Raw genomic sequence first — 19472 nt, forward strand, 5'->3', positions numbered from 1 at the left:
TATTCCATAAGCACGCAATTTTATTAGGAGCCGCTTGTGTAGTACAGGCTTCCGGAAATCCAGGAATATGGAATCGATCTGAAATCCCTTGGCAGTAGCACTCAGCACTTCATGTGAATGAAGAGCTAGGTGTGTTTCACAGGAGCGATGTTTTCTAAACCCATGTTGACTGTGCGTCAATAGACAGTTTCCTTCGAGATAATTCATAATGTTCGAACACAATATATGCTCTAAAATCCTGCTGCATGTCGATGTTAAGGATATAGGCCTGTAATTTAGTGGCTTACTCCTAGTACCTTTCTTAAATATTGGTGTGACCAGTGCAACTTTCCAGTCTTTGGGTACGGATCTTTCGTCGATCGAACGGTTGTATATGATTGTTAAGTATGGAGCTAGTGCATCAGCATACTCCACAAGGAACCCAACTGGTATACACTCTGGACCAGAAGACCTGCTTTTATTAAGTGATTTGAGTTGCTTCACTACTCCGAGGATATTTACGTCTACGTTACTCATGTTGGCAGCTGTTCTCGAGTCGAATTCTTGAATATTTACGTCGTCTTCTTTTGTGAAGGCATTTCGAATTGCTGTGTTTAGTAAATCTGCTTTGGCAGCACAGTCTTCGATAGTATTCCATTGTTATCGCGCAGAGAAGGCATTGATTGTTTCTTACCGCTAACATAGTTCACACAAGACCAGAATCTTTTAGGGTTTTCTGCCATGTTTCGAGACCAAGTTTCGTTGTGGAAACTGTTATAGACGTCTCGCATGAACTCCTCGCTAAGTTTCGAGCTTCTGTAAAGGATGACCAACCTTGGGGATTTTGCGTCTGTTTAAATTTGGCATGTTTTTTTCTTTGTTTCTGCAACAGTGTTCTAACCCGTTTTGTGTACCAAGGAGGATCAGCTCCGTCGTTTGTTAGTTTATTTGGTATAAACCTCTCAATTGCTGCCGATACTATTTCTTTGAATTTAAGCCACATCTGATCTACACTTATATTATTAATTTGGTATGAGTGGAGGTTGTCTCTTAGGAAGGCGTCAAATGAATTTTTATTTGCTTTTTAGAATAGGTATATTTTTCGCTTATTTATCGAGGATTTGGGGATTACAATATTTAGTCTCGCTACGACAACCCTGTGTTAACTAATCCCTATATCGATTTTGATGCTGGTTATTAACTCAGGATTATTTGTTGCTAAGAGGTCAATTGTGTTTTCACGACCGTTTACTATTCGCGTGGGCTCATGAACTAACTGCTCGAAATAATTGAGAATGCGTTTAGTACAATTTCGGATGATATTTTATGCGTGCCTCGGGAATTAAACATGTGTGTTTTCGCCAACATATCGAGGATAAATTAAAGTCACCACCAACTATTATCGTATGAGTCGGGTACGTGTTTGAAATCAAACTCAAGTTTTCTTTGAACCTTTCAGCAACTGTATCATCCGAACTGGGAGGTCGGTGAAAGGATCCAATTATTATTTTATTCCGGTTGCCAACAATGACCTCTCTCCATACTAACCCACAGGAAGTATCTACTACAATTTCGCGACAAGTTAAACTATTTCTAACAGCAACAAACACGCCACCGCCAACCGTGATTAGCCTATCATTTCGGAACACCATTAGGTTCTTCGCAAAAATTTCGGATGAGCTTATATCCAGCTTTAGTCAGCTTTCAGTGCCTATAACTATTTGAGTCTCAGTGCTTTCTATTAGCGCTTGGAGCTATGGTACTTTCCCAACACAGCTACGACAATTTACAACTGTTATACCAATGGTTCCTGTATCTATGTTCTTCCTGTGTTCATCCTGCACCCTTTGTGACTGAAGCCCTTCTTGTGTTTTCCCGAGACCCTCTAACCTAAAAACCCGCCCAGTCCACGCACACAACCCCTGCTACTCGTGTAGCCTCCTCCTGCGTATAGTGGACATCTGACCTATTCAGCGGAACCCGAAACCCAACCCTCCTTTGGCGCAAGTCGAGGAATCTGCAGCCTACACGTTCACAGAACCGTCTGAGCCTCTGATTCAGACCGTCCACTCGGCTCTGTACCAGAAGTCCGCAGTCGGTCCTGTCGACTATGCTGCCAATGGTCAGCTCTGCTTTCATCTTGCAAGCAAGACTGGGAGCCTTTACCACTTCTGTTAGCCGCTCGAACCCAGAGAGAGTCTCTTTTGGTCCAAAGCGACACACATCATTGGTACCGACGTGAGCAACCACCTGCAGCTGGCTGCACCCTTTGCTCTTCATGGCATCCGGGAGGACCCTTTCCACATATGGAATGACTCCACCCGTTATGCACACGGAGTGCACATTGGTTTTCTTACCCTCCTTGTCAGCCAAATTCCTAAGGGGCCCCAAAACGCGCCTAACGTTGGAGCTCCCAACTACCAATAATCCCACCTTCCGTGATTGCCCGGATCTTGCAGTCTGAGTGTTTTCCTCTGAAACAGGACAGGCGACAGCATCTGGCTCAGCGACAGTGTCAGCCACAGACAGCACCTGGAACCTGTTTGTCAGACAAACCGCAGAGGCCTTACGTGCGGCAGCCTGGGAAGTTTTTGGCCGCCTGCTTCGCCCCAGGGCGACCTCCCACTCGACCACAGGTGAGGGGTCAACCTCAGTGCGAGCAGTAACTGGGTTGGCCACCGGTGAGGACCGATAGGAGAACTCTGAGGCGCTGGACGTCCGAAGAATCCCCATGGCCCGCCCACAACAGTGTTTGTGCTTGAAATGTAATGTTAAATATCAATGATACTTTGTAGTTTTATAACAGGGAATCGTATTAATAATACCTTCAGTCTTATGGGTGGCCCAGACACAGAAAAAAAGTAGAATTAGCAAGAAATAATTGCACTGAAAACATAACTAAGAGAGAGATTTCTATTTTATGGGAATATAGTAGGATTAGAATTCCTTTTGCATTTTTTGTGATTAAACAGTTTTAGTAAGTAGGAGAATGGTGTAATTTAATAATATGACCAAGTACTTACAGGAGAGCATACGCTGTATCAATGCATAGTCGTGACAGTTAATTGATTTCTCGGAGTGTGGATGTAAACAGGCACACTTTAATTACTGAAGAACACTGTTGAGATCTTCTGAGTAACAGTTTTGTTTGCTCTAGTAATGGCCTTCAGCCATGTAATTGCATGCGTCCGAGGGGGGGGGGGAGGGGAGGCACTATTGAGAATTAAAGGAATATATGTTCTCATGTAGAGAAAGTATTGAATGTGGACAAAAGTAAATCCACCTTTGGACACCCACCATAGTGACAGGTAGATAAAATCGGTGAATATTATACAACTGTGTAAGCACGTGTTGCGAACAACGGTACAAAGCTGGATTTTGTGCAGAGTGGCTGCAAGAGATTACAGAACACTCTAAGAGAGCGAAACTTTGCTACTCGTCAACCAATAGACTGTGTAATTCTCAAAGGAATTAGAGAATACATCGTGTTCCGCAAAATGGACTAAAGGTTGCTCGGAAAATTAAATACATTACAGAATATTAAAACTAACATTCATGTGCGAATATTGGATGAATGGAGCACTAAACAAGTCTCTTTTCCCATTATCCAATAACATCTGTTACGTAAATACTTGTAATTAATGCTAGCGTGGGTTACTTCATGTTGAGACGGCACGAGAGCAGAGGCGAATCAGCTGATCGGAGAATCCCCTATCCGCGTGGCGGGGGGGTAGGGGGGGAAACTCCTGGGACCTCCACCAATTGCAGCAATTGCAGTAGCGTCACACCACCGTTTTCGTCACACCGGCGTCACAACGGCTGAAAATCGGCGATCGACGACGTGTATTACGTGTGATGAGTGCACGTGTGTTGTGGTAACAAGCTTCAGTAGTATCATTCGAAGTGTGTGTTCCACTGTAAGTGAAAAATGCTCAGTTTATCACCTGCAAGAAGATTTTTTTTTTTTTTCATGTGCGTGATCACAGTTTCATTGATTTTCCATGTTGTATCCGTGGGTGTGGTTCAATGGGGGAACATTCGATCAATGTCCTTGAGTAGAAGCAAAATGTAAATTGGGATTTTTGGAGACACTGGATGAATGTCGCCATACAGTCTGAAGACCATAGGATGATTTTAAGTCCCGGTTTTCCCATGCCCTCGAACCTAAATAGGGGGGTTAACTCAAGCTATATTCCGGTGAGGTTTGTTAATACCTTTCCTGACTGAAACATCTGCCACAAGGGGAGGCAATTATTGTAGTTACCTTCCCTTAGAATTAGGCAAAGCACATATGTTAATTAATATTTTGTGCAACCTATATTTGGAAAAGTCATCTAAGAAACATACACGTCCAATGTTGTGAAATTTGAAACTATTATAGAACAGTACTGTTGTCTGACTGGTATGGATAAATAATTTTGTCTCATCCACCCAAGGGGGCAATTGTAATGTATCTCCTGGAGTGGTCACGAATTTGAAATTTATAAATTCCATTTAGTGATAATTATTGTATGAAGAGCTGGCGATTATACCAAAGATTAATCAAATGCATTGTGGTGCACTGTATTCCACGGACATTCTAGATTCTGTGACTGAATTTTTTTTTTTTTTTTTGTGTTCTTCTGTTCTTGTACTGGGAGAGGAAAGAATGATTGTCTGAGGTTCATCTCGCTGTAACAGTCAATGTAAGTTATAAGTGAAACTAAAATATAGTTGTTCATGACTTTAACATTGTGTACAGTATGCAATGATTTTTAAACCTAAACCTTGCTAGTCCTGAGTAGACGTGGCCTTAACGAAACATTGACCATTGTTAGGTGCCATACTAGAAAATAATTAGTAATTTTCTTTCAGCTCATCTTCGAAACGTGCCGCCGGTTAGGACACTAATCTTTCTTTCAGATTCCACTATGTGGCCGCTACAAATAATTTAATGTATTTTACTTTCAGATTTTTTCAAGGTTGTGAGATAACATCCCAGGCAGAAAGGCCTGGTCACAGGATTCTAGTTCTAGCATAAGATTTCATCAGCAAAATATTATGCTTGTAATCTTAAATTGGTATTCGAGACGATCTGAAGTTACGGGTTTTTTTACTTCATATTGAACTGACCTAAGAAATATTATCTGATGCCATAAGCATATGCGTTATAACTTTACTTTTGATATATATTGAGGAATATCTGTAATGATTCAAGAGAGAGATAATTAATTATTTACAATCCCGTAACCACCCTGAGTACTGAGCTAGTTTGCTGATTGCTGTTCCGCGTCGGGCTAAATCAAATTTCATTACACTGTTCATAGTATTATTAGAGTAATTTCTCTTTTGTTTTGACATCACTGTTTTAAAAGCACATATAAATGAAATTAAATTACATTACAAGTTTAGTAAATGCGCACGCAAAATTTCTAACTACACTTACTAATTAACAAAGTGCAGAGCGGATGCATGGCTGTATTATTTTAAAAGTTTCCAAAAAGAATTTCTATCTGCAGAATGTTGTGAAACATGTAAGTTTGAAAAATGATTGTAATTACGTAACTGACAGTAGTCTGAACACAACCGTTAGAATGGGAATGGCAGGTGAACGTATATTTTATCTCGTCGCTTATGCGCTTTGTTCTGTACTGAACTTCTCTGACTGCGAGAATGGAATTTTAATTCAGTTGCCAGAATGAAAACTGTCAATAGCTTTAAACTAAACCAAAACCACATTAATTTACGTAACACAAAAACTGAATCTGGTGCAACACTATTGAATTGAAATTGGCACTGGCAATAAAACAAAATTTGATCAATTTGAAAATAATGGTTCCTGTGCTTAACGAATGTTTTCCCTGAAGTAATAAAAATTGTTACCTTTATCTGCGCAAAGGTAACGCTCTTCGCACTGCTCCTGTTAGCCACTTTAAATTGTACAGTGGCAAATAGCTGTTGTTTAGGGCTGTTTCTCAGCATCCATTTTAGTTAAATCGAATATGACTCAGACAATAACTTCTTGAGAAAAATAGTAGTTAATCAAAAATGACACGGATCTGGGAACTAGTATTGATTTAGGGTAAGTAACAATACAGCACTAACTCTTAATCTTGTATTCTGACTCTTTGAAAATTAATAATTCCCACAGTTAACACACTCAGTAAACTGATTACACATTAACAATTAGCTCTACAAAATCATTGGATGTGAGTGCTGTACATTGTCTCAATCATCTCTTATGACCACGCAAATTGCATTGATAATAAAACATCTTTCTGTATCTTAATTATTTCCAACGTCTGTTGAGACTTTTTTTACAGTTAGCAAACATCATAGTATCTTGCAAATAAAAAAATAATTACTGTCTGTAGCGAGTAAGTATATGTCCAGCACACACCAGATACATCACGTCTTTACACTTGAGAGTCCTCCATACATCACTTGCTCTACAGTTACTCCAACACATTACCCATAACACCTTGAATGAGCGATTTCTGTTGAGCAGCGATGCTACCATTTGACCATCTGTGGTTCAATACCATATTTTCTTACAAAACTTTGATTAATTTACCCTATGTATACCTTTCAATATGATACATACAACTGTTCGTTATTTTATCAGTGGCAGATGTTGTTGATCCTCTTACTCGATAAACATACTTGACAAAATTAATTAACCAGACACTTTTTTAACTTAATTAATGTTAAAATATTTTTCAGCCTTCTTTTACCGCTAGTGGGCTTAATTATTTATTTATGGTCAGGATGTGAATGTTTTTTAAGATTCTCATTCCTTTGTTATGCACATATCTCATAGACTACTACATACACTAGTGCATAGTTTCGTTGTAGCATTCACCACGTGGCCTAAATATATTTGATTACGAGCTAATCAAATATGATCTCATCTTCATGTCATTCTACTAATGATTTATTTTTCTTGTGGCTGTTACTAACTTTGTTCATTAGTTGGTCCATGCTCGATATTTTTTTTCATAAATGTGATTTATTAACTACTTACTCTCACATACATTATTTCTCACGCTGTAAAATGTCCTCTAATAATATCTAATATCGTTCAAGACAATATTTATGTACCAACCAAAACAGAGATATGGTGAAACACATGTTTCTGGATCAGTAAGATATCTGTAAACTTCGCTGCGATCTCTGTCTCCCCCTCCCCCCCCCCCCAACTCGCTCTCTCTCTCTCTCTCTCTCTCTCTCTCTCTCTCTCTCTCTATCTCTCTCTCTCTATCTCTCTATCTATCTCTCTCTCTCACACACACACACACACACACGCACACACACACACACACCACAATAATGATATAGACTTGTGTCTGGGACAATATGACATTGTCCCAAGAATACAATGGGCGTTCAACAATTAATGCAATACTTTTTTTTTACTGAAGGCTGATTGGTTTCATACAGCATTCCAATATTCCATATTATTCGCCACTCGTTTGACTATAAAATCCTATTTTTCAACATCATCTCCGTTCAATATGACGGCCTTACGCTACCTTACAGGGAGGGTCTGTACGACAGCATGGTACAACTGTAGTGGTTGACGCCAGAGCCAACGTTTTGCTGCCACAGTAACATCTCCATTAACCACGTACTGCTTCCCACGGAGTTTGTCCTTCATTGGACCAAACAGACGGAAGTGGGGAGGTGCTGTAGGATGGATGAGGAAGAACAGGCCAATGAAGTTTTGTGAGCTCCTTTCGAACGCACAAACAGCACCCAAGCCACGAATTTTTGGACTTGTCTTCAGTCTCTGAAAGTTATCAGTTAATGAGCTGGTCACTGTACTAAGCTTTCGACAGCCATAGTAATGCGATCATTTTCCAATGATGGCTAGTCGCTTAGATCATTGATTAGGATACAAAAACAATCTGGTGAAACTTTGATGCCACTGTTCTCAGGCGTAGAGTCCCAGATCGCTAATACTATTCAGTTCTGGACAGAGGTTTCCTCTTAAAAAGCGAACACGTTACAACCTACATAATATACGATCGCTGTCAATGTTTCTCAGTTACGCCCTATGTATAAACTCTGTAAATTTGTTAATACCAGTATACCTTTGCCAAGCTATATGACTAAAAGTGGTATTACATGAAAATAATAGTTACTTTGTCATCATACATGATGTGGGATGTATTTGGAAAAAGTAGGAGGAAATAAGAGATACACACTGTAAGATGTATAACTGATTATCTGTCTATTCAAATCACTATGTACAAAAATATATATATATTTACATCACTCTCACACAGGTATTTCTTCGGATATATAAAAAAAATATTAGACATTACTCACAGAGATACATACTGTAGCATATACAATAGATGTACCTCTTCATAGAACATTAGATTCGTCGGGGTTGTAGAGTGTGAAAGTATCCTCAGTACTGGTATCCCCCATTTCCAGCTCCAGTTCCAGCTCCAGCGCGCCCCCTGCCGTAGCCGTAGCCGCCGGCGGAGTAGGCGGTGAGTCCGGTGTCCTGGTACTCTACAGTGGGCCTGTAGCCGCCCTCGTCCGCCTGGTAGGAGACGATCTGCTTGCGGCCGTCGGGCAGCAGCACGCGGTACTGGCCCTGGGCGCTCTCCCCCTGCCTGGACTCTTCTTGTCCAAAGTCACTCAGCGTCTCGCCGTCCTGCACCGAGTAGCTGAACTCGTAGTTGGCCGGCTCCTGGAACAGACATGTATACATACCTTAACTTTTGACTGGAACATTGTGATGAAACAGAAATTCTGTATAAATGTCTGAATCTATCAAAGAAACTATACTAAAACAGCATTTTGTATGTGCAGTCGATATTGAAACATTAATTGCCTATTTCAAAGTGAATCATAAGCTATGTACAACAAATTGAGATTAATCAATACTTAGAACTTCTTGTGGTAGCAGAGTGATCAATTCGATCGATTCGAATCAGATCTGGATAATATCATGCTATTCAGTTCCGCTTCGATCTGAGCTAACTGGTCAGTCAGTTCTGTACATGGAATAACGCTCCAGTGTTATCAAATAATTCTCTAATATTTTAGTTATGAGTCACCATAACTTACTCCCTTAATGTGAAAATTCTCATTTATCCCTATTTGTAGTATTTACATGCATCACTCTTCAATGAATTGTTAAGAAATATAAAAATAATCTTTAAAATTAATTTTCTGGTTCTCTTTATTAAGCACATGTAATGATTGTTAAGAGTTCTTTATTCAGATGTCCTAACAGACATGTGATGTGCACAGTACTCCAGAATATCTAAGGATTCAAAATGGTGAATACTGAGTCTGACTCAACAAATGCTATTAATTATAAATAACAGCTTTCCTAGGTAATCGTCTCTGCGCAACACAATTACGTTCGAAGGCTCTAAGAAGAAATGTTACGTCTGACTCATTTCTGATGTATTGGGTCAAAGCACTATATCCTCAGAGAAAGTGATGGCCAAAACGATCACTACCTTATGAGTCTAATGAACCTCTTAGAACCAGGAGCAAGGATATTATCACTATATAATGGTGGAGAGTGAGACATATGCTTTTTAAGGAATGTCGCTTACCACATTAGTACCTTGTAGAGCAGGTGAATTAGTTATACATCTTATTAAAATTAAATTCATTCGATTTTCATATTATTTGCCTTTAAGCTACTAGCACATACCCAGTTTTGAGGCCAGATCGCGAGCACCACAATAATCATTATAACCGAATGCAAAATATATTTAACACATGCAATGCAACGTGGTACCATACAAAAATATAAAAAGTAAGGGAAGTTAATCCAAAATCTTACAGCAAGTGGATCCTCCTGGGCTCCAGCGCGACCGTAGCCATATCCGGGCACTCCATACACTGGAGAAAGGCCACCAGCGTTACCAGAGGGAGCACCGTACTGAGTGGAGAGCGCGTCACCAGAGTAAGAAGGGGCGCCGTACTGTGTGGACAGACCGAGTCCTCCAAAGCCAGTGGCACGGCCAGCCACCGAAGGAGCACCATAGCGAGTGGAGAGTCCACCGCTGATTCTCCTACCAGCCCCAAACCTCCTGGAGGAGGCACTTCCAAAGCTGGAGGAGACACGAGCCGCTGGACCCTGGCTGGAAGCGCCTGAGCGCCCAAAACCAGCGCCTGTCAGTGCAGGAGCTCCGTACTGAGGGCTGAGGCCATTGGCTGCTGGAGCGCCGTACTGAGAGCTGAGAGAGGAGGCCGAGGGAGGTCCGTACTCAGAGCTAGGAGGCAGGTACGACCGGTCGATCGGCGCTTCAGCGACGACCGACAATACAAACGTACTGAGGAGGACATAAACCTGTTGAACGAGAAATACATAAATGAGTTCACAAATCTTATCTCGAAGGAGTCTGAAACATTAACACAGAAATCTACTAAGAACACTGGATCTGGTTTCCTATACCACACAGGTGGAAATGGCTGTGTCGTATGCCACTACAAGTAAGCTTATGTACTGATGTGATCTTCATTCCAAAGACTGACTTGATGAAACGCTCTGCCCTAGTGTATGCTGATAAACTTCTTGATCTTCTAGTAACTGATACAGACTATAACCATTTCATCCTGCTTACTGCATTCTCCCTCTACAGTGGTTATCTTTCATATCCTTCATCCACTACCAAACGGAATATTCCTTAGGATGTGTCGTATCAACCAATCTCTCCTTTTAGTGAAACTGCGTCATAAATTTCTTCTTGCCATATTTCGGGTTTGTATCATCTCCTCTAAACCTACAACATTCTTCTTTAGCATCACATTTCGAAAGCTTCTATTCTCTTCTAATCTGAACTTCTTATTTTCCACATTGCACTTCCGTAGAAGATTACTTTTTTTTTTATTCAATTCCATCGCGTCAAAGCTTCCAACGTAATGAGAACGTGGGCCTCCTCGGAAGGGGCGCAATTCACAGAGGGCACTCACCGATCATCGATTCCATTGCATCTGACCACACCCCTAATTTTAAAATCAGTGCCTGCGTTACACGGTAAGAATCCTGGTGGGAGAGCACCAGTGCTATAATGTACAATCTGCACTCCCCCTTACACCTAGGAGACATTCGTGCAGGGATTGCAGACGAGTCAGGTGCAACAAACATGAAAGCTAAAGATGTGTTTCCAACATGGAAGCTCCCACAATCATCTCCTTAGAATGGATGTTACAGATTTTAAAAGACTATAATTTACATATAAATTATCAGTTACAATGCACTCCCTGCATACAGAGAGAAATTTGTTGTAGTCATTAGATGTAGCATCTAATATGTTGCTGACTGCATGGCATAAACATCTAAGATTGAATGCAGTACAATCCAGTGACAAATAGAAGATAATTGGATTCCAGTGAACGAACAGAATAAGTAATTTTAAGTTTACGTAAATGTGTTCCAAAGTTTACTCAAAGCAAATTTTTTAAATGATGAAATATCAAATACATTATTACAGCGTACACATTTCCACCTGATCACCGGGTCACCCACTTCCAGTCGGAAGTGGCCTGCTTAATATATACTAGGGGCAACACAAATTTTATTTTCGTATTTCACGCAATTATTGACGGAATTTAAAAAGTTAAAATGCTGTCATAATCTACTCATTAACAAATATTACTAACTGTAATTTCTAAGACTTTCCCGGCGATTTTTTTTATCTCGTAGAATAGGGTGTACTGCCGGTGGTCCGCGTCTTCCCAACACGATAGTCTCAGGGAACACCTGATGAAGACGCCGAGTTACGAAGTCGAAATATCGTCTTTGGAAGACGCGGACTACCGGCAGTACACCCGATTCTACGAGATAACATTACTATGTCCGAACAGCCTCTAACGATACCGATCCTCAGCCGAAGATGTCTCTGGATGTGGATGTGGAAGAACATGTGGTCGTTGTCATTTTTCGTCACCGAAGCCTGTAATTCTCATTCATATAGCTTCTCAATTGGCCTTACATGGGCTGAGTGCAGCCCGTTTGCCAACAGTTCTCTGCAGACCTGAATGCTAGTCAAGCAGAACAGAGCATAACTGTCATTTGACGATAACCAGTATTACCACTGTTGTTTAAGACAAGAACTCAAACATTAAAGTTAGAATCTGTGTATAACTTTTGAAGAAGCTGTGTAAATCATAGCACTGAAGTTACCCTATGTTCATCTACTATCCGAAGATACAAGCATTTAATGACTTCCAACAAACTTTACATATAATTTCAAATCTTTTGGAAAAATTTTTCTCGCTGACACCCCAACAAAATAGTAAGTGTGAAAAAGTTTATAGCTTACTACACTTTCGCTGTTCAAACGGTAAAATTTCAGCATCCGGCATGACGTTTTAATTTATTACTTCCTTACTACTAACTATGTTAGCAACACATTTTTCCGACGGTTTACCATTGAATGTATCTACAAAATTATAACATCGCACGATACATAATTCAGAAGACATGGCATCATAAACATTGAGATGCCTGAAAAACTAGCGTCACATAAAACATGTTAACTCATTTCCAAAGTAATCGGACATTTCATGCTGTTTTATACATGGGAGTTCGATTCTTTAAGGAATCAGGGGTGGGCAGTTCCTGTTTGCATTCTATTACATGCACGAATAGCCGTAGCATGTTTCAAGATCATGAAGTTACCACACAGACATTGGGCTTGGGTCATATGCACTTGGAGAAAGAAGTGTCATTAATGCCCTAGGCTACTAAATGAATTTCGTGACAAGGACGTCTAAAGTTAAACACACTAAGTTTAGAATGTATCGTTTTTATCACTATTGTTATTGCTAAGTTTGTCAATTAGTTAGTCAGCCGTCATGTACACGGATATAAGTGTAGCAGCGTGTTAGGCACACCAGTTTCCTCTGCCGCGGCCTCCCTCGGTGGCTGCCTTACCTTCATGTTGTGCAGGAGGTGGACGGCTGGAGCAGAGTGAGTCTGCCGAAGAGCTGTCCAGTATATATACCGGAGCTGCACTCCTGGGCGGGTCGCCGCTGCGCGAGATTCTGCCCGGGCGCTCCAGTTAGCGGGCTGATGGGCAGGCAGGCAGTTACGTCACCGTCAGAGGCCTTGGTGGCGCCTCGGAAGACCCTTCACGGCTGCACCCTCCTGGCCACTGTGCCGCCTTTCCGAGACAGCCAGTCATCTCGCTCCCCACGGCACGCTTCTCCTAATAGCTCGCAATCTCCTGTCTCTTTCATTCGTCGTAAAGGCATCGCTGCAGTTCTCAAGGACTTGTCCCGCTAGAGATGCCTGATCTTTAGATAAGATGAAATTATACAACATACATTGCTATTCCCATAGACCCAGATCATGAAGGTAGTTGCAGACAACCGTAATACGACCGTTTTTCGCAATGCGGGCTTCTTATGAACCTTTGAGTAACTTGGATCGGTCTAAAGTTTAACTGGCACATGAACTAGTCCTCATGAAAAAGTAAGTATAGTATTTCATCCATACTCAGCAACTGTAATTGTGTATATCGAAATAATCAGCAACCAGTTGCATAAATAAGTTTAATTTCTTAACCGATTTCGGGCACTTAGTGCACTTCTTCGCAAGGTTATATTCATCACACTGACACTCGCAAATAATGCTAGAGGTATAACGTTCTGAAGATGGGCACTAAATTTCTTTTATTCAATTGGTAGCTGATTATTTCGATATAGAAAACCTAAATAAGCAGATAGGAAAATACGCAGCTTTCGAGAAGTGCTTATGTTTTCGACATTTGTGCTCGTTGTTTATTCTGTAAGTCTACGGACCTTCTCCATGTTTTTCTGCTATTGTGCTGCCAATGAATAACGTAAAAGGAGAACATAGTGCAATGTGTTTCTTTCTAATTTTATTTGTCATTTTCATTCCAAAAGACGCTATCACACATAATGGGCTAAATTCAAAATAGCAGTTATCAAGACCGTCACCGGTAAAACTACGTCAAAAATAATTGCTGACGTAAGGCTAAGAGCAAATTGAGGCGCGTATAGCACATGTGACGTGATACGACACTACAGTGCGACGCGCACTTTACGCACATTTCGCGCGGGTCCTGCGCTAATTGAGACGCGTGCACAAACTTCGCACGCCCTGACTGGCGACTATCTGCGCTAACAGAACCGAAGCGCTCGCACCCTATAACATTTCTCAAACGATTTCAGAGGAACTGTTCAGTAAAAATATTATATTTTTGCCTGTTTGTAGCTTTCCGTGTCGGCTTAGTGGCGAAGTGCTCCTCATCTAGCTGAAAGTCATACGTATGGTGATATACACATTTTAGTAAGACACTACGCAAAATTCGAAAAGTTTGCAATGAAAAATATGTTGATATGATTTTGCGTTTGGTGCGTATTACACTACATGTTGCTGCGTATGAAATTTACCTAACATATTGAATTTTTCTTTAGACTTGGAAGGAGTCTCTATCTGCCTCCGATATAGAAAAAATGGATACTGCTCGCTCCCGAATTCACGCAGGCGATAGTGAAATATTCACAACGTCCCTCATATCTCCTAAACCACTCGAGACATCGAAACGAGATTTTGGCGAGTGGTGGCACACAAAGTTCAAAATGGTTCAAATGGCTCTGAGCACTATGGGACTAGACTTCTGAGGTCATCAGTCCCCTAGAACTTAGAACTACTTAAACCTAACTAACCTAAGGACATCACACACATCCATGCCCGAGGCAGGATTCGAACCAGCGACCGTAGCGGTCGCGCGGTTCCAGACTGAAGGGCCTAGAACCGCTCGGCCACACCGTCCGGCGGCACACAAGGAGGAGAGTATTTTGCCACATCGTAAGCACACTGAACTGTCTTACCTATGGCGATATATCAGAAGTTGTACTTTCTATTTTATTTTATTTTTTACTCCAGCGACTGCAACTTTTTCAGAGTTATCGACAGCTAGTGAAACAATAGTTTCGTAGTACGAAAATAAACATGAAATTTCTTCTGTTATGCTACCTCAAACTGACACAATGAGGTTTTTTGTAACCTATTATGCTCTCTGGTCGCCAATTACTTCAATAGGATACAATGTTTCAGAATTTTGTCACATAGCTGCTGCAAAAATTAGTGTGTGCAGATTATACTGTGTTTTGGCAAAAGAAGTACAGTTAAACCTGTCAACAAGAGAAATGTGGCCGTCACTCATAAATGGTGATGCTTCTTCGAATGAGAAAAGGTTAAAAATTTACACGAAAATAAATCGCCAATTCTGTTGGAATTTTTGTTGAATCCCCATAACCTATCGTATTTTTAACACTGAAAGACTGGAAATGAAACTTACCAAATGACTTTATTAGTTTTCTTCATTTGAGCAGTATTAAAATAATGACGAGCGAACCCTTCAGGTGGAATGACACACATACCAGATGCTGGTTACTCACCTACGGATTGCCAAACTGACATTGTCTCATTCGCGAATGAAATAGTTGTTACTGAGAAAAGTAAAAACTTATACGTCGCACAACACAATGGCTGGTGTATCGTCAGCAGCTGAGAATAATCCGTGCGAGAGAAATGAGGAAGATAGCCAAGTGCGCTTTGTGAGAGGAAGAGTTCACATAGCTCGTAAAACATTGTCTTGAAAGTAGCAAATACATTTCAACAAATTAAATGTATCAAATCACCACACTCTTTAAGATACTGATACTTTCGGAATAATACCGACCGGAACTTCATTGTGTACCTTGTTGTACAATTAGTTTATTAACATTGATGGTGTATATACAACCACTGAAGCCGGCCGGAGTGGCCGTGCGTTTCTAGGCGCTACAGTCTGGAACCGCGTGGCCGCTACGGTCGCAGGTTCGAATCCTGCCTCGGGCATGGATGTGTGTGATGTCCTTAGGTTGGTTAGGTTTAAGTAGTTCTAAGTTCTAGGGGACTGATAACCACAGCAGTTAAGTCCCATAGTGCTCAGAGCCATTTGAACCATTTGAACAACCACTGAAATGCTTTTTCGCGTCTCGAGGAGCCGACTAAAACATTTTTATTCGTGGGGGCTTCTCGATTGTTTCTAGCTTGCAGCGAAAATGTGATGTCGACATGTACGTAGTATAACGTCTTATTACATCCATATGCAAGCAACGATAGTAAAACTTACGTACTTCATGCATTGGACGCTTTTTGTCAGAAGCACAAAGGGGTCACACCTGTGGAAATTAGACCTTCCTTACTTTTTGTAACAGATCGTATAGAGTCAGCAAAACTGGCAGCAAGTAGATAACCTTATTTTACTTTCCTGCCTTGCTTCTAGATCACGTGATTTTATAATATTCCTTACTTTCCTATTCAGTACCCTCATCACGAATCATCTGTCCCTTCTTACGATCTCAAAACATTGTAGAGGCAGAACATATAATCCCAGTGGCTAATGGCTCACCAGTAATTGAACTGTGCATTATTCTTGACAAAAGAATGAACAAACAAAAAAGTATATAGATATATGTAACTGAAAACTATTATGTAGTATCGAAAAGAGATGGAGCGCATAAACGGAGAAAAACTAAACACTTACTCAGTGACAATAAAATTCAGCTTACTGTAAGGCGGTATTTTATAGAGGGCTTAATGCAATGTAAGTTTACGTTTTACTGATTGAACCGCAAGCTAAAAATAGCAACAACAAAATAATTACAACAGAAATGTTAAATAAAAATTGAATGAACTGTCATTGTTGCATGCAACAATCGATAATTGATGTATGATGAATCTATAGTCAAATTTTGTGTAGAAAACGTGACAGGAAACTACGTAATGATTCCTGATTGGTATTTTAAAGAATCCATATTAACTAAAATATCGTCTTGTGTGAGACAGTAGCTGTGACTTGAGGTATTTCGACTTCATGGTTCGATGCTAGTTAGCTGAATTGTTTGATTATGCTGTTTGGGAAAATTGTATGAATGTATGTTCAAACGGTTCTGAGATGTTGACGTCAACATCTGAGGTCATCAGTCCTCTAGAACTTAGAACTACTTAAACCTAACTAACCTAAGGACATCACACACACCCATGCCCGAGGCAGTATTCGAGCCTGCGAGCGTAGCAGTCACGCGGTTCAGGACTGAAGTGCCTAGAACCGCACGGCCACCGCGGCCGGCATGAATGTATGTGATTAGATTCTTGCAGGTCAGACTTCGTGCGATTAACTCAAGAAAACAGTCCCCAAACAATATAGTACCTCAGTGCGAATGAAAGGTGTTTCTAACTTTCAGGGACTGTTTTCAACGTCAGACACAGTTTATTAAAAGGAAACAAAAAGTAAACATATGAATAGAGAAAATAAATTTAAGCAGTTTCATGCTATAATCTAAAGTCCACTTTGTTACATTAGATTCAACTTTTAATGTGCGAAAATTTAGTTTGAAGAAATAAAGAAATCTCCTAGAAAGTAGATGATAACGGATCGAGTAGCTGGTCTCGAATTTTGAATGCTACATCGGCAGATCCATGAAAATTATGTGCCTGATTTAAGAGTCGATTTTTCGGATATTTCGTGATTCGATCAGTAATCAGTAATTTTGTTTAACTCTGGAAACTGAAACACATTCTTTCTAAATATATCTCTGATTAGAATTTCATGCTCAAAATGAAGCTTTGGAAAGATTGTTAGTGAAATCCTATAGACGACACATTAATTAGAATTCATTTAATTTATTTGTGGAAGAAAATGGAAACACAGAACTAAATATAATCAAGCAATTTGGTTTTCTGTAAAAGATGGCTGCAAATCCTTTTACTTGTTTGCTGGATTTAACGTTATTAGATCCTTTCCGTGTGTAGCTACCTGCACGTCTGTTCTACAAAGACAGTACTCCACCTGAGCTAAAAAAGAATTTCACAGTTGCTTACTGAATTCTGTGGTGTTTGTAGGCCGACGTTAGTCTCCTGGCTTTTAATGTGAGTTTTCATTTGGTTGGTCTGCTTTGTACCGCACAGATGTCTTATACACAGTCATGAACCCGTATGAAGTTATGAAACAAGCAAGTAGCTTGAACTACACATCGATTATATTCACATCACAATCCAGTGAGGCATCCGACACCCTGATCGTTGACACTGAGTAGTGTCGGCTCGCTTTCCTGTTACAAACTGCCCATCTCGTCCGCATGAGTTCCCCTCCGCGGTATAGATTGCGCTGCTCATCTATGGTGGTGGTGGTGACGCGATCGGGGGAAGCGAGGCATTGCCACCGAGAACAGGGAGCTGGGACCCATGATGCTTGGACGGCGACGTCCTTCTATCTTTGTGTCAAGGGGGTCACGTAGCTCGAATTTGTGCCGAGGAAGGCTAACCTTGGCCATTGGAAAGTTTGTGTGTGTACAACGGCTTTCTTAGTGTAGAGCTCACTTGAGTCTTCTGGAACAGCTTAATTTGCTGTATGGTAATATACACTCCTGGAAATTGAAATAAGAACACCGTGAATTCATTGTCCCAGGAAGGGGAAACTTTATTGACACATTCCTGGGGTCAGATACATCACATGATCACACTGACAGAACCACAGGCACATACACACAGGCAACAGAGCATGCACAATGTCGGCACTAGTACAGTGTATATCCACCTTTCGCAGCAATGCAGGCTGCTATTCTCCCATGGAGACGATCGTAGAGATGCTGGATGTAGTCCTGTGGAGCGGCTTGCCATGCCATTTCCACCTGGCGCCTCAGTTGGACCAGCGTTCGTGCTGGACGTGCAGACCGCGTGAGACGACGCTTCATCCAGTCCCAAACATGCTCAATGGGGGACAGATCCGGAGATCTTGCTGGCCAGGGTAGTTGACTTACACCTTCTAGAGCACGTTGGGTGGCACGGGATACATGCGGATGTGCATTGTCCTGTTGGAACAGCAAGTTCCCTTGCCGGTCTAGGAATGGTAGAACGATGGGTTCGATGACGGTTTGGATGTACCGTGCACTATTCAGTGTACCCTCGACGATCACCAGTGGTGTACGGCCAGTGTAGGAGATCGCTCCCCACACCATGATGCCGGGTGTTGGCCCTGTGTGCCTCGGTCGTATGCAGTCCTGACTGTGGCGCTCACCTGCACGGCGCCAAACACGCATACGACCATCATTGGCACCAAGGCAGAAGCGACTCTCATCGCTGAAGACGACACGTCTCCATTCGTCCCTCCATTCACGCCTGTCGCGACACCACTGGAGGCGGGCTGCACGATGTTGGGGCGTGAGCGGAAGACGGCCTAACGGTGTGCGGGACCGTAGCCCAGCTTCATGGAGACGGTTGTGAATGGTCCTCGCCGATACCCCAGGAGCAACAGTGTCCCTAATTTGCTGGGAAGTGGCGGTGCGGTCCCCTACGGCACTGCGTAGGATCCTACGGTCTTGGCGTGCATCCGTGCGTCGCTGCGGTCCGGTCCCAGGTCGACGGGCACGTGCACCTTCCGCCGACCACTGGCGACAACATCGATGTACTGTGGAGACCTCACGCCCCACGTGTTGAGCAATTCGGCGGTACGTCC

General features: G+C 41.6%; 3 protein-coding genes across 4 annotated transcripts in view; all 3 read right to left on the bottom strand.

Annotated features, from left to right (window-relative positions):
- Nucleotides 1–19472, bottom strand: part of LOC126263645 (pro-resilin-like) — a 221864-nt gene that overhangs the window by 180938 nt on the left and 21454 nt on the right. The window contains exons 1-2 of one of the 2 annotated variants that reach the window (XM_049960739.1): nucleotides 12875–12964; nucleotides 9776–10285 (exon numbers count right to left, since the gene is read on the bottom strand). The exons of the other annotated variant lie outside the window; for it this stretch is intronic. Of the exons in view, the coding sequence (XP_049816696.1) occupies nucleotides 9776–10285; nucleotides 12875–12880 (516 nt within the window). The 5' untranslated portion in view covers nucleotides 12881–12964. Of the gene's footprint in view, nucleotides 1–9775; nucleotides 10286–12874; nucleotides 12965–19472 lie in introns of those variants that run through there. 2 annotated transcript variants of the gene reach the window in all.
- The window catches only part of LOC126263643 (pro-resilin-like), a 76440-nt gene that overhangs the window by 13017 nt on the left and 43951 nt on the right, over nucleotides 1–19472 (bottom strand). The window lies entirely within an intron of this gene.
- LOC126263647 (pro-resilin-like) overlaps nucleotides 8168–19472 on the bottom strand; it is a 209052-nt gene continuing 197747 nt past the window's right edge. The window contains exon 3 of the mRNA XM_049960744.1: nucleotides 8168–8662. Coding sequence (XP_049816701.1) covers nucleotides 8375–8662 — 288 coding nt within the window. The 3' untranslated portion in view covers nucleotides 8168–8374. The remainder of the gene's footprint in view (nucleotides 8663–19472) is intronic.

This window comes from Schistocerca nitens, chromosome 6, assembly GCF_023898315.1.
Source record: "Schistocerca nitens isolate TAMUIC-IGC-003100 chromosome 6, iqSchNite1.1, whole genome shotgun sequence".
NCBI lineage: Eukaryota > Metazoa > Arthropoda > Insecta > Orthoptera > Acrididae > Schistocerca > Schistocerca nitens.